Genomic DNA, 14,633 nt, shown 5'->3' with positions numbered 1-14,633 from the left:
CCAAAGATCTCACTAAACCTGAGAGATATGCAAGAGTAAGGCCCATGATAGCTCATTTCCAAGGTAGCACACCCATTCAGTCCAATGTCATCATCAAATGAAATATGTAGATGAAAAATGTAGCATACCAACCATTCAGCCCAAAAACATCTTCCAATGTACAAAAATCAATGCAAATCTACACATTATGGTTCTACCCATATCAACATCTAAAAACAATCACTAAAGTATATCCAGACCAAAAAGGCATTATCTAGATAGGATACACCACCTTAGTCAACCAAAAACCAACCCAGTTGACAACACAAAACTCTGATCACCATAACTTTAGTTGCCAGTTTCACTACATAAACCAAATGAACATTTCATCCAAGCTACAACACATGACTCCACATAAATCAGAGAATCACCAATCATTCTTCGAACTAGTTCCAATAGACAACCATATTGTTATAATAACAACAACCATATCTACCATCTGAAATAAAAAAGAGCTTGTAAAATTGATAATAAAACATACATAGATCATAAACATTATATCTAGAACCATACTCCATAATATTGACATATCAGAGGAATGCAAAGCATTCTTCTCCTGGGACATTAAATACTTTTTGCTGCATATTGAAACTTCCACTATATCAACATTTTGGAAACACTTCATAGATGCTATACAAAATCACCAGACACCATATGAACACCTGAACACTCATTACTAGACCATATACACTACTGAAAATCTGCTACAACCTCTCCACATCTACATATAGATAACTGAGACACTACTAACAAACACTAGACAAGTTTGACATCAATGACAACACAACTGATCATAAGTCAGATTTTCAACATTCTTTAAGACATTAATGACAAACACCAGACAAGTTTGATATCAATGACCACACAACTCATCATAACTTATGTTTCCAATAGTGGTAGACTACCAAGACCCAAGACATAAAAATTGGTCTTAATATTGACATATGACAATAGTATGATAGCATAATGCCTAAAAAAATTTGAAATGATTGATGAGGAGGATCCCTAAATAAAGTACCCAAAAGGAGTGTCAAATTGTATAGGGGTTACAATTTATGAGAATAAGTTTATCCCCACTTTAGTGGGAGTATCAAATGACACTCACACTCACAATAATGTAGAGATGTAGAAATAGAGCAGCTAAGAGCAAGACAAGCTAGGGATAGGATGACGCTAAGATGAGAAATGATAAAGTCCCCAAGATTAGGATCCTATAAATCCACACAAAATATTAAAATATACACATACAAAGAATAAGACTTTAGTAATTTTAAGAGAAAAAAAGGTTCCATGTATACTAGGTAGTCAATGCTAGGTTACACATTTTGGTACATCTTGTTTTTTGCTAAAATCACACATTCTTTAGAAAATATAACGATTTAATCCTTGAGAGGTCCCATTTGAAGGAACTAATTGAAGAGGGTTAGATCAAATCCTCTTAGATCAAACTCTGTTTGGTAGAACCTCTCTACTCTTAAACCACATCTACAGTGCAGTCTCCTTTGCACCTATCAATATCCTCATTTCAACACAAAAAGAAGTTAAATGTACACAAAAAAAATATGCATTAATAAATAGACCTCCCTCCAAATTACAATTACTTTGACTTAAAAAATTAACTAAAAAGAATATATGCAACAAAATATTACAAAAAAATATGCATACACTAGAGATATTGATATGACGAATCTATGATTTAAAAATTATAATTTTATTCTTTCTAGAAAAATGTTATGCATTACAAAATAAATGTCAAATCTAAGAAATGTTGATTATTGTAAAAATTAAGTTAATAATAGTTACATAAGACATGCACAATTCATTTCTATTTTTTTTAAATATATTTAAAACTTGCAATAAAATTCTCACAAATTAGTAGATTACTTCATCTTCAAATTCTTAATGGTTTAGTTGTTATAAGTGTTATAAAGTGAAGATTTGGTGCAAAATGTTGATTCAAGTGTAAACAATGGCAATGATCATGCTAACACTTTATGTTATTTTAGTTAGCTAATTCTCAAGGAGAAAAAAGTGATAACAACATTCAAACTAGTGTGCCATGCTATTCTAGTTTAGAAATATATAAGAAAGCATATAATATGGTTTTCAAGGGATCAATGTAGTAAGCCGCATTATGCTAGATGACCAAAACAAAGGTTAAATGCTATGCAAGTTGCTACAAATATATTGATAATCGTGCCTTATAGGGGGTTATGTAACAGAATGTCGCCGCTATGAGAGCACACCAATGAATGACTACAAGCTATGAGGAGGCCTCATATGCCTCCACTTAATATGTCAAAATATTGTCTTGTTGATACCTTAAGGAAGATAGAGATCCACAATAAGGATAAAACACCTTTAACACCAAGGAGATATCCTCAACAAAAATGCATGTGTTCTAAGTTAGGAGGAATATTTTTATAAAGGATGCAATTTTTTGAGAAGGAAGAGATATTTGTAAAGGAGATATTTTTCAACAAGCGTAAAGGGATCCTAATTAAGAATACACGACTATCAAAGAGGAGGAAGAGATCTTTGTCTAAATATGTCTACCTCCATATAGAAAGGAGATCTTTAAACAAAGATGGCATCTTCGACACTAAAAGGAGAACGAGATCAAGAATTCATACCTTCACAATTGCTAGGAGAGGAGATTCTTGATGAAGGATTACACACTTTCAACACCAAGAAGAGATCATTTAAAAATTATATGCTTTGAAGAAAGGAAGAGCTTTTAATAAAGGGAACACACCTCCAAGAAAGGATAAGATCCTTATGAAGAACAAAAAATTCTATGCAAGAAAATAAAATCGTTATAAGAGATATAACTCAACAAAGGGAAAGTGGATCCTAATAAAGGATAAGTATTTGAAGGCTATTCTTGCCCTTAGTATAGATGCAAGAATAATTAGGATATTATGTTTTTATTCAATCTATAATATATTTCATTCTCATGAGGAATGCATCCAACATTTTTTTAATGACCAACACAGTGTTCTGGACATCAAATCTTCCATTTTTTTGAGAGCTTATCATTGGATAGGCATCCATCCAATCTTATAGAAGGTATTTGGGAGGTGTTAAAGGATGAAGGAACTAATACAAGCACCCATGAAAGGCATTACTCCATGCAATAGATATAATTTTCTATGATTTTCATGCATATGACCAAAAGTTCCCTTGTTGTATAAAGTCATATAAATATATAGGTATTTTTGAGATTGAGTGTATAAAGGTTTCATGATCATGAAGGAAGACATGACTACATTTATTTTTAAGATCACTATATTGTTATACGGGTTGTGGTTGGATACATATTTACTATTTGTATTTGAAGGTATATGTTTATTTTAGCATGGGTATATAGAGGAGAAAGTGGAATATTTTTTGAAGGATTCAGTTCCCTTATTGTCAATCCATAACAAAATTTAATATAATGTCATCATTTCCATTCAAAATGGCCTACTACATTCATTGAAAGGTGTTGAAAAGTTTTCCCTAGAAGGAAAGGTCAATTGAATGTGAAAAGGAGTAAAATGACTTTGGTAATGTATAGCTTTTATTGTGTATAGGGTTATTTATTTTTGCAGTAATTTAATAATAATATTTGTGGAGAATATCCAAACATAATGCATTGGTGAGTTGCTGAAATTGATGGATGTTTAAGTGAAGGAATTCAAAACATGATTGCGCCTTTAATAATTATTTTTGATGATTTTATATTTGAAGTATAAAGATAACTAGTGTAAATGGATCCATCATTGATTGAAATTGACATAACTATTTTTAACACTTGAACATGACACACATATGTCAAACATTTCTTGTATTTTTAAGGTCATCTTTGTTATACATGTCGAGGCATTCCAAGAATCACATGCTTACAGTATCAAAGAGATCAATGTGACATTGAATGGATAAAGTGTAACAAGGTAATTGAAAGCTAGTGACACTAGAGGATGGAGTGATTTCCATCATCTCAAGCCATCTTCTTATTTTGAGACGGTGTTTTGAATGAGAAGCATTCTTTGTTTCCTTTTTATGCTGATATATTTTAAAGATGCATATAATGTGAATCTTTTTTTGAAGATAGGTGAGAAATTGGTGGAAACAATATAGACTAATGACCTATGAGTTCATGACTATGTGATTGATATTTACACCCTTTTAGGGGTTGTGAGACAATTTGATGGATCTTTATGAGTACAACTCAATATTGATTCTCATCCAGTAATTTAAGAATTTATGATTTGAGAGTTCAACAAAAGGGTAGTTTCAGAACTCAAGAACTTAGCTCAGAGCTACACCTTTTTGAGGGTCACAAGACAACTTGATGGAGTTCCACTTGGTTCAATATTTGTTTCTTCAAAGAAATATCTTCTTAATAATGTGTATTTATGCTATGTAATGAACAAGTTTTGTCACATGTAAACCTTGAGGGGCTCCCTTGATGATGTAAAGAAAGAAGTAGCTGAAAGTAGAAATTTCTTTACAAAACACAGGTTAACTTGTAGGTTTAGTTGTTTAGGGTCTTGTCTCCATAAATTACATCAATGGATTGCAAAAAGAAAGGCTCAAAATTTATCTAGTTCTGGTGGTTACTTTGTTATGATATTTGTTAGGATGTGGAATTTCTCCCATCCCCTCTATTTAAAGAGGCAACTGTCATGATTTTATTATTTGAGTGTGTAGCTGATCCAGTGATCAAGAAAATATGAATTGTAGCATTTAAGCTGTAATGATTTGTAATCGGATTGGTCAATAAATAGAGGATGTGTTGTAGCATTTAAGGTATTTGTTTGTGGTTATGTGTGATTGTGTATATATTTGAATTTGTTTGAATCTATTAGTCTCTATCCACCACTAACAATATTTCATTGTGTGGAGGATCAAAATATCGTCTTTTGTAATTTATGGGCTTGAAAACATCTTTTTTTATCGAATCGTGGTACTCCACTTTCAACCCTTCCCAAAATTCTTTAGTGTCAAGTCTATTTGGGTTCATCTCTCTAATTTTTCATTGTTATTATTGGAGTGACTCCTATTTCAAAGTGATTGGTGATGCATTGGGAAACCATTAGGCTATAGACAAGAAATCTTCAAATTTCATGCACATGACCTATGCACACATTTTGGTAGATTTAGGTGCTTAAAAAGATCTCTCGACAAAAATAATCCTTAAAGTGGATTGCAAAAGGATTACTATTTTTGTTGTCAAAGATGCTAGAACACAAGCCACCTTGTTGCTTATTGCCATAACTCCAAGTCCAAAGAAAATAATTTAGCACTATGGTGGAAAGACAATGCCCCTCACCACTATATTGTTGAGAGCCCATTGGATGCTTCAGATACTTTCCTTGGGCCTGAGATTTGGGAGAAAATTATAAACAATAGAAATTAAATCATGACAAAAAAAATCTATCAAAGTGGATGTTGCTTCTCATCTTTACTTGGTTGCAGGCTCAATGGGAGAACAAGAGAGTTTATAGGGGTCTCAACTTGTCTTGGACAATAGTTTGGATCTACAAGTTTTATCTCAAGGCAAGAAAAAATCCAAAGAAATGGCAACATTTGTAATTCAAAATGAGCATTGGCTTTTCATGAGAAGCACAATGAATTGTCTACAATCCTTATAACATCTATGCTTACCCATTAAATTGAAGAAGATTGCAATGATGCATAGAGAGTTGTAAAAAAGAAAAAACACAATTTCCAACAACGGCATTAATGCTTTCCATAATATGCACGTGCATTGACACTCTAAAAATAGTGGTAACATCTCCAAATTAGGTCAGATTATTTAGTGATAGTGAAATTTAGGATCCTTATACATCCTCGTTTTTATTGGTTGGTCCACTTATCTTTCAATGGCCTTTTATTATGGAGCAATCCAAATCATGTTATTTATATAAAAATTTATAAGATTGACCCCTTCACCAAATTTACCAATAAAAAAAGAAAAAGAAATATAATATGAAAAAAATTGAACACACTAAAAAACATCCTCTCTATTTCTATAAATATCTTTCGAAATCGTACTAAAACTACATTCACAGTTGACTTAAATTTAAAACTAAGTAATTGAAATATAATATACTTAGAATTAAATATATTTCATTAAATATCTATGTTTAACATACTCTTTTTCCCACAATTTTTAAATTCACAAATGTAATCGTACAGTTATACTCTTTAAGAAACTTTCTCTGGAGTCGAAGTTAAATTCTCTCTTAAACATAATAATTACCGATTCATGAATACATTGGAATGCAGTTAGAAGTGACTATTTGGTTTACCATATAATCATCGGCACTTTCTATACTAACATTTAAAGAACTAATTTCTGATTTTATACCATTTATTTTTTAAATTATCTATTTTATAGATTCCTGTTTATTTGAAATCTTCCAAACAGCTATAAAACAATAACTTAGCGTACTTTCGATTGATATGTATTTGATAGATTCCTGTTTATTTGAGAACTTCCAAACAGTTATAAAACAAAAGCTTAGCCTGCTTTCGATTGATATGATTGTTTACTTTTTTTCTTTTACTTGTTTACAGTTGGAATCGAAGGTCAAGTGAAAGCAGTAAATGAGCTCCTCGACATGGAAAATATGGAAGATTGCTCATCAATTGCTGTTGTTATTTGGGGTTTGGGTGGCATTGGAAAGACAACACTTGCGAAAGCTGTTGTCTCCACTGTAGACAGAAACCGTTACAATTATGCCAGAATTGAATTAGATTTGGATTCTGGAAAAAATAACTATAAAGAAATGCAGCAACAAATTTTGAAGGATGCCTTTCCAAGCTATGAGGAGGGAAGCAAAATAGATTTGAGAGATGATGAAGATGGTAGAGAGCACTTAACTCAGGCTTTTAAAAGTGGAGCAGAAAAGCCTGTGTTTTTATATATTGATAATGCTCTGCACATAGAACACTTGGAGAAAATTCTGCCGGAAAACTTGCGAGGTCTTCCCCAGAATAGCAGAATTCTTGTTACGACCAGAATCCTCAAGGAAACAGATGTGCTTCAGGAACGTGGTCTTCAACGCAAAGACTATCCTGTCAAAACTCTCTCTCACGATCATGCGCTCACAATTCTGTGCAATGACACTGCAATCCGTGATGGTATGGAAGATGATCTAGAAAGGATTGTCAAGCTCTGCAACGGGATTCCGTTGGTTCTGAAAATTGTTGGTGCACATTTGCGCAAGCAGGAATATAAAGCAGATCGTTGTACACAGATACTTGAAGCTTTACATACAGGACAAAAAATCAAAGAAAAGGACCTCAGCAACTGTTTGTTTGACTTTGTATATAGCAAGTTGGAGGAGTCTACTCAAGAGGCATTCTTAGACATCTGCTGTTTCTTTCGCGATGATTGGCCTCGTCGATGGGTAGAGTACATAGTGGGGGCTGAGGAAGTCGCATTCCTTGTCGATGCAGCATTGATCACCACAGTGATGGATGAGTACATGGTGGAGGAGAAGTTGTCTATTCACGATATTATTCGATCAATAGGGTGCACTATGTCAAAGTCGAGTAGAATTACGGATGACGATTCGTGGTTTGAAGCTGAAAAGGATGAGGTATATTTCACATCTTGTTGTGTTATTAGATGGATAAATTAACTGATACTTGCTAAATAATTAAATAATACTTGCTGACACTAGAGTCTCGCAGGCCAAGATGAAAGGAATTAAAGGAATCTGGGTTGAAAATAAAGATTGCAGGCTTGAGAAGAGACACCTTCGTTCGATGAAGGATACATTAAGAATTCTGATGTGGAAGGGTAGTATAGATGTTCACGCGACAGACGCAGTGGCATTGCCAGAGTTGAGATGTATTACAGCAAATTCTGATATTTGTGGGCTGAATGTAGAAACACTTAAAAAATTGCGTTTTTTGGGACTTTTCGAGCTTTCCATTAAAGAGGGGGATCATCTGAAGGCAAGTCCTCAATACAATAACATACATTTTTCTATTCTATTTTAACTTATGTTTTCAATTGTTTTACTCAGTTCAAGTTCTGACAACGAAATAGTAACTCTGCAGTTACCTGAAAATTTGATGTTCATATATGCCGAGATTGAAGCGCAGCACTTATCAAAAATAGTGCCAAATTCCTCCTTGGAAGAACTATGTCTACATTTCAAGAGAGGTGAAACGCAGGAGTTAATGCCAAGTTCAGGAGGAGAGTCCTGTGATGAAGAAATAGATTCCTCTAATAAAGAACGAGAGTCCTTCAATGAAAAGCATAATAAGAGCATAAATGCATTTAACAAATTTCTTCATAATAAGAGTCTAAATAAGTTGAAGCATTTGTGTTTGATAAATTGCGGGTTTTTATGTGAGTTTCCAGAGCAAGTGTGTAGGTTACCGCTGTTGACTACACTCAGAATTGAGGACTGTGATGAATTGGAGTATCTGCCAGAATCATTTGGCCAGCTTACAACTCTAAGAAGATTGGAGTTAAGATGGTGTGGAAGTTTGAAAGAATTGCCTTTCACTTTTAGCAATCTCAAATCTCTTGAATATCTACTTTTATTGAATTGTGATAATTTAGAATCAGATATTTGTCAGAAAGATGACAACATCAAAATAGTAAAGAAAAGTGAGCATAACTGTGACAATTGTCATGAACACAAAAAATTGAAGTTATTATAATATGAATGTAAAATGTTTGATGCTATTCTTAAGCAATATTTTTAACAAAAATATAGAAAATATATCTAAACTAATTTTTTGATTAGTATTTTTCAATTTGATATAAAGACAGTTTAAGATAAAAGATGATTTTTTAATTTATCTTAAAGAAAAAAATATTTTACATCAAATTTGTTTTAGATTATATGAAAAATATGTATTTATAATTATTAAATTATAATAATTATAATGAAAAAGTATCTAACTATATATTTCACTTTATTTTAAAATTATTTTATTTATTTTATATATAGAAAAACAAATGTTCATTTTCCAATTAAAAAATTTAATTTATTTTTATTTGAAGAATTATTTCAATTTATATGTAATTTTACTTTTATTTTTAAAAAAGTGAATTTAATATTGTATATCAATATACTATATTTTAATATGTTTTTCATCTAGATAATATATATATTTTTTAAATGATACTTATATATTTAAAAAATAAATAATACTATTTAATTTATGAGATAGATATTTATTTTTTATTTTGACAAAATAATGCATGTGTTCATTTTATTTTAATTTTAAATTATACCTATCATATTTTTTATAGCTATAGATTTTAAAATATGTGTTTGACTATGTTTTGATTTTTATGTATATGGTTACAATATGAGAGGAATTATAATTGACTATGGATATTATAAAAATTAAATGTCAAAATTAAATACATTAAATGTAAGTATATAATTTTTATGAAAACTGAATTAAAAGATATTTATAACATTTGAAAAATAAACATTATGCAATAAACTTAAGATAATATAATAATTTGATGACATTAGTAGAATGCTATTATAATTTGTTTTTTGCGTTCTCTTGTGAATGCCTAGAATGATTTCTTAGTGGTTTCTTAAAAAATTGCGCAATAACTCATTTTGGGTCTAAGATGAGATTTGAATTCATGTGGGCTAGGTCTTTAATTTTGCAAAGGTGATATAGATCATTGTTGTATTATAGCATATTTGATACATTTTTAAAATAAGGTCTTATTTAAAAATCAATACTAATAAGATTAAGGGATGATAACATTATGAGCTAATTCAAACAAAAAAATATGAGCTATTACATTAACGACACCATATTGAAAAAAAATTCAAATTAATATAAATTTATTAAAAAATCTATTATTTTTCATTTCTAAGTTAAAATTTTGATAAATAAACAATTACTATAATTTCATATCTTTGATTATAAAAGTACTAATTTGTTAGATCTTGAATAGGGAAATTATAAATAAATAATTTGTTCGTCCATATTATCTGTGATTTTAACTATAGCTATCAATAATATATACATAAGTATTAGCATTGTCAATCAATGTTAAGAGATGTTTAAATTATATGAACTTGATCTAACAAACATGTTTTTTTATATAATAGTTAAGTTAGGGATTAGGGTATACCCTTAAGATCTATGGCTCAAACTTAAGGATTAAAATAATAGTGTTGTCTATCTCAATTTTGGTCATGTTTGTTCTTGAGAAAGAAGTAACTTGTCTCAATCTTATACCAAGGATACATATCAAGATGTTAGGAATGATACCACATAATTTAATTAGTTTTAGAAAATCTTTACTAATATTTAATTTTCTTTCCGCCAATCATCAATCACTTATTTTAGTAACAAGAGTTTAAAATCAAGATCTTAATGAACTTGATACCTTATCAATTGGCAAAGAACATTAAATACGTTAATTTCAAAAGGATGATTTAAGAGTAGATCATTTATATTCAATATAATTTTACTTCAAATAAAATTATCAATATATCCTCCAAATCATTTATAGAAGGAAATTATCCTCATTGTGCAAGAATTTAATCCTTTGTGATACGCATTCTTTTGAAAATAATATATATTCTTCCATATTAGATTGATAAAACATCAATGTGACATACACATAGGTGTTGTTGTTAAAACCTTAGTGTGACATACATATGGGTGTTGTTGATGATGATTCAACCACTGCTAGATGAGAATCCATGATGACTAAACCACTGCAAGATGGGAATCCAAGATGACTCAACCGCTGCAAGATGAGAATCCAACTTGGACCTCACATTCCAACATTCTCCCACTTGAAGTCGAATTCAAAACTCATGAATAATTCCTCTACTAAAAGAGTTGCCTATCATCACATAATCTACAGACCAAGAGAAGTTTTGCACCAAATGAACTTCTCTCTACTTAAAGGTTTTGTCATAATATATGTAGGATTTACATCAGTGTGAATCTTGGCTAAAGAGATCTATCCTCCTTCCACCACTTTACAAACAAAGTGATATTGAATATCGATATGCTTTGTTCTAGAATGGTAAGCTGAGTTCCATGCTAAGTGTAAAGCACTTTGACTATCACAAATCAGTACCATGTTATCTTGATTCACTTGCAATTCACCCAAAAGTCTATGAAGCTAGATTGCCTCCTTGCTAGCCTATGTTGCTACCTTAGTAGTATACAATTCCACCACTATCTGCAACTTTGACACCCAATTGTTGTAGACTTTCTTTTATCTCTATCTCCACCAAAATCTACATCCACATACCCATTAATTTGAAGACTACTCCCACTAACAGATAGAAACATCTAAAGTCCTCAAATATTTGAGAATCCACTTCACAATTGTCCAATAATTAGTGCCAGGATTTACCATGTACCTACTGACAACTCCCACTGCTTATGCAATGTCTAGTCTGGTGCACACCATGGTGAACATAATACGTCCTATTGCTGATGAGTATGGTACATGAGACATCTGTGTCTTCTCTGCTTCTATGCTTGGGCATTGTTTCATAGATAATTTAATATGAATAGGAGATGGAGTACTAACTAGTCATGCATTTTGCATATCTAAGCATTGTAGAACATTCTCCACATAATTTTTTTGTGCAACTATAATTTCCTATTATTTCTATCTCTATGTATCCTAATTCCAAGAATTTGATTTGCACTGCCTAAGTCTTTCACATAAAACTCCCTAGCAAGCTAAGTTTTCAAATGGATGATTTTATACATGCTAGGACTTGCTACCAATATATCATCAACATATAGTAGTAGAATAATAGAACTTCCATCATCATACCTTTGAACATAGGCATAATGCTCAACCTCACATCTATTAAAACCCAAACTCATCATGAAGGAATCAAACCACTTGTACCAACATCTTGGCACCTATTTCAAACCATACTATTTTTTTAAGCCTACAAACAAGATCACCATGTAGGAAGGCTATTTTAACATCTAACTATTCTAACTCCAATTCAAGACTAGCAACAAAAGCTAAAACAACTCTAACTTTACTCAACCATAAAACAAGTGAAAAAATTTCATCAAAATCAAATACCAAATTTTTTTGTGCATACCCCTTGGCCACTAACCAAGCTTTATATCTCTCCAAATTATCATTTATATCCCTCTTGAAATTCAAGACCCACTTGTTCCCAATAGATTTTCTCCTCTTAGGAAATGACACAAGCTCCCATATCTTGTTCTTATGCAAAGCTTCCATCTCCTCTTCCATAGAAACTCTCCATTTGCTTGCACATTCAACTCCACAAGCCTCCTAATATGAACTAGGTTCACCAACATCAGTAAGTAATGCATAAGTAGAATTACAAGTAAGAGAATACCTTACAGGTGGTTTGATTACTCTATTGGATCTCCTTAAAACAAGTGATAATTCATGATGTGGCTCAGCTGGTTGTTCTTCTAGTTGATCATCACTTAGTTGCTCTTCATTTGGTTGCTTTTAATCAAACACATCTAGATGATCATCACGTTTTTCTATCTCTATTGGAATAACTTTCATACCTTGTTGTTCTTCATATCTTTGCATTGATTTTTCATTAAAATAAACATCTCAAAGTTAACAATAATCTTGTGGGCAACAATATCCCACAATCTGTACCCCTTTGTACCTTCTACATAGCCAAGAAAAATACATTTTGTGGACTTCTTGTCTAGCTTATTTATATTCTTTTTAGGAATATGTACATAAGCATCAGAACCAAAAACAAAGAGAAATGAATAATCCACTAGTTTAGCTTTCCATATCTCTTCAAGAATTTTATTATCAAGAGTAGTAGTGGGAGATCTATTGATTGAGAAACAAGTTGTATTTATATCCTCGCCCCAAAATTTCTGCTCCAAACCAATCGTTCTCAACATGCATATAGATCACTCCATAATTATACTATTCATGTGTTCAACAATACCATTTTGTTGTGGTGTCCTCGCAACCGTCAATTGCTTTGCAATGCCATGCTCACTACAAAACTGGTTAAATTTTACTGAACAAAACTCAACTCTGTTTTTAGTTCTTAGACATTTTATTGTCAAGTACCTTTCTAATTTTTTATTAGATCCCTAAACCTCTTAAAACAAGAAAACATTTCGGATTTCTTTTTGAGAAGATAAATCCACACCTTATGGGAATAATCATCTATAAATGAAACAAAATATGATGAACCTCCAATAGATGTTACAGGAGCTTCTCAAGTATTTGAATGAACTAAATCTAATGCATATTTGCTTTTGTTATTACTTCTAGAAAAAATCAATCTATTTTTTTTCCCAAAAAATCTATGTTCACAAAAACTCAAATCTTTAGATTTTGGACTTGGAAGAAGATTTCTATCTAGTAGTACCTTCAGAACTTGTTCACTCATTTGGCCTAACCTTTGATGTTAGGTTGACAGTGAGTCTGTCTCTGCATCAGATACCATATTAGCCTCTCCAATATTAGCTTGTCCAGCCAACCTATAGAGATTGCCAACTTTTTCTCCCTCTAGTACAACCAAAACTCCCTTTGTTACCTTGCGAAAACTATTTTCACCACTGAATTGATAACCTTCTTCATCAAACACTCCAAGTGAAAGTAAAATTTTCTTTAAACTGGATACATGCCTAACATGCTGAATAGTTCTAATTACTCCATCAAACATCATGATTCTTACCTCTCCTTAACCAACAACCTCAGATGGGTTGTCATTTCCCATGTAAACCATACCTCAATCACAAGACCAATAAGTATCAAATCAGTTTTTGTGTGGTATCATATGAAAGGAAGAATCAAAATCAAGAATCCAAACATGAAGTAGAGAGCCCCTCAGATTTGCAGTTAATACCTCTCCATCTTCCAACGGTGTTTGTACTTCTATAGTGTTAGCCTCATATGCATGTGTACTAGGATTCTCCTTGGTTGTTTTTGGCAACCTGCAATCCTTCTTGGCATGTTTATTCTTGCCACAGTTCTATCATTTCACCCTTTTATACCCCTTGGATTTGAACCTAGTTTGTCCATGCTTAGTATTTTCTCTTTCCCAAGTTTTGCCTCTTGCAACAAGGGCTTCATTGGAAGAAGATCGTTGAGATGTCTTTCACCTTGAATCTTTAGAGATTAAAGAAACCGCCACATCTTCAAAGACTAGGTTCCCACTCAGTGCAAAAGTACTGAGGGACATAACCAATTGATCTTAACTATTTGGCAAGGAGCATAGTAATATTGTTGCCTTACCTTCTTCATCAATTTTCACACCCACTAAAGCCAACTTGCTTGTCAGTGTGTTGAAATCGTTGAGATGATTTGTGACAGATAAATTGCACACATCCTCAAATTATACAACTATCTTCATGGTAGAATTTTGTTCGCCAATGACTTTGTCTCATACAACTTTGTAAGCTTATTCCACAAGTCATGAGAAGATTTCTTCTTTGCTACATTGAACAGAACTAAATTTGATAGAGATAACTGGATTGTTGCTCTGTCCACGGTATCCATGGTATTCTAATCTTACGTGCTCATATTTTTAGGTTTTGATGCTACTTTAAGAGCTCTATCACATCCATCCTTCGTTAGCAAAGCTTGAATCTTA

The 14,633-nt window shown here is 32.0% G+C and overlaps 1 protein-coding gene across 1 annotated transcript in view; it reads left to right on the top strand.

The window, feature by feature from the left end:
- The window catches only part of LOC131064952 (disease resistance protein RUN1-like), a 29,267-nt gene extending 20,555 nt beyond the window's left edge, over positions 1-8,712 (top strand). Inside the window, exons 5-7 of the mRNA XM_059221966.1 lie at positions 6,607-7,634; positions 7,729-7,995; positions 8,101-8,712. Coding sequence (XP_059077949.1) covers positions 6,607-7,634; positions 7,729-7,995; positions 8,101-8,712 — 1,907 coding nt within the window. The remainder of the gene's footprint in view (positions 1-6,606; positions 7,635-7,728; positions 7,996-8,100) is intronic.
- The last annotated feature ends 5,921 nt before the right edge of the window (positions 8,713-14,633 follow it).

This window comes from Cryptomeria japonica, chromosome 6 (genome assembly GCF_030272615.1).
Source record: "Cryptomeria japonica chromosome 6, Sugi_1.0, whole genome shotgun sequence".
In the NCBI taxonomy this organism is placed as follows: Eukaryota; Viridiplantae; Streptophyta; class Pinopsida; order Cupressales; family Cupressaceae; genus Cryptomeria; species Cryptomeria japonica.
Note: the sequence above shows the minus strand (reverse complement) of the source record. Positions and strands in the feature narration are given on the sequence as shown.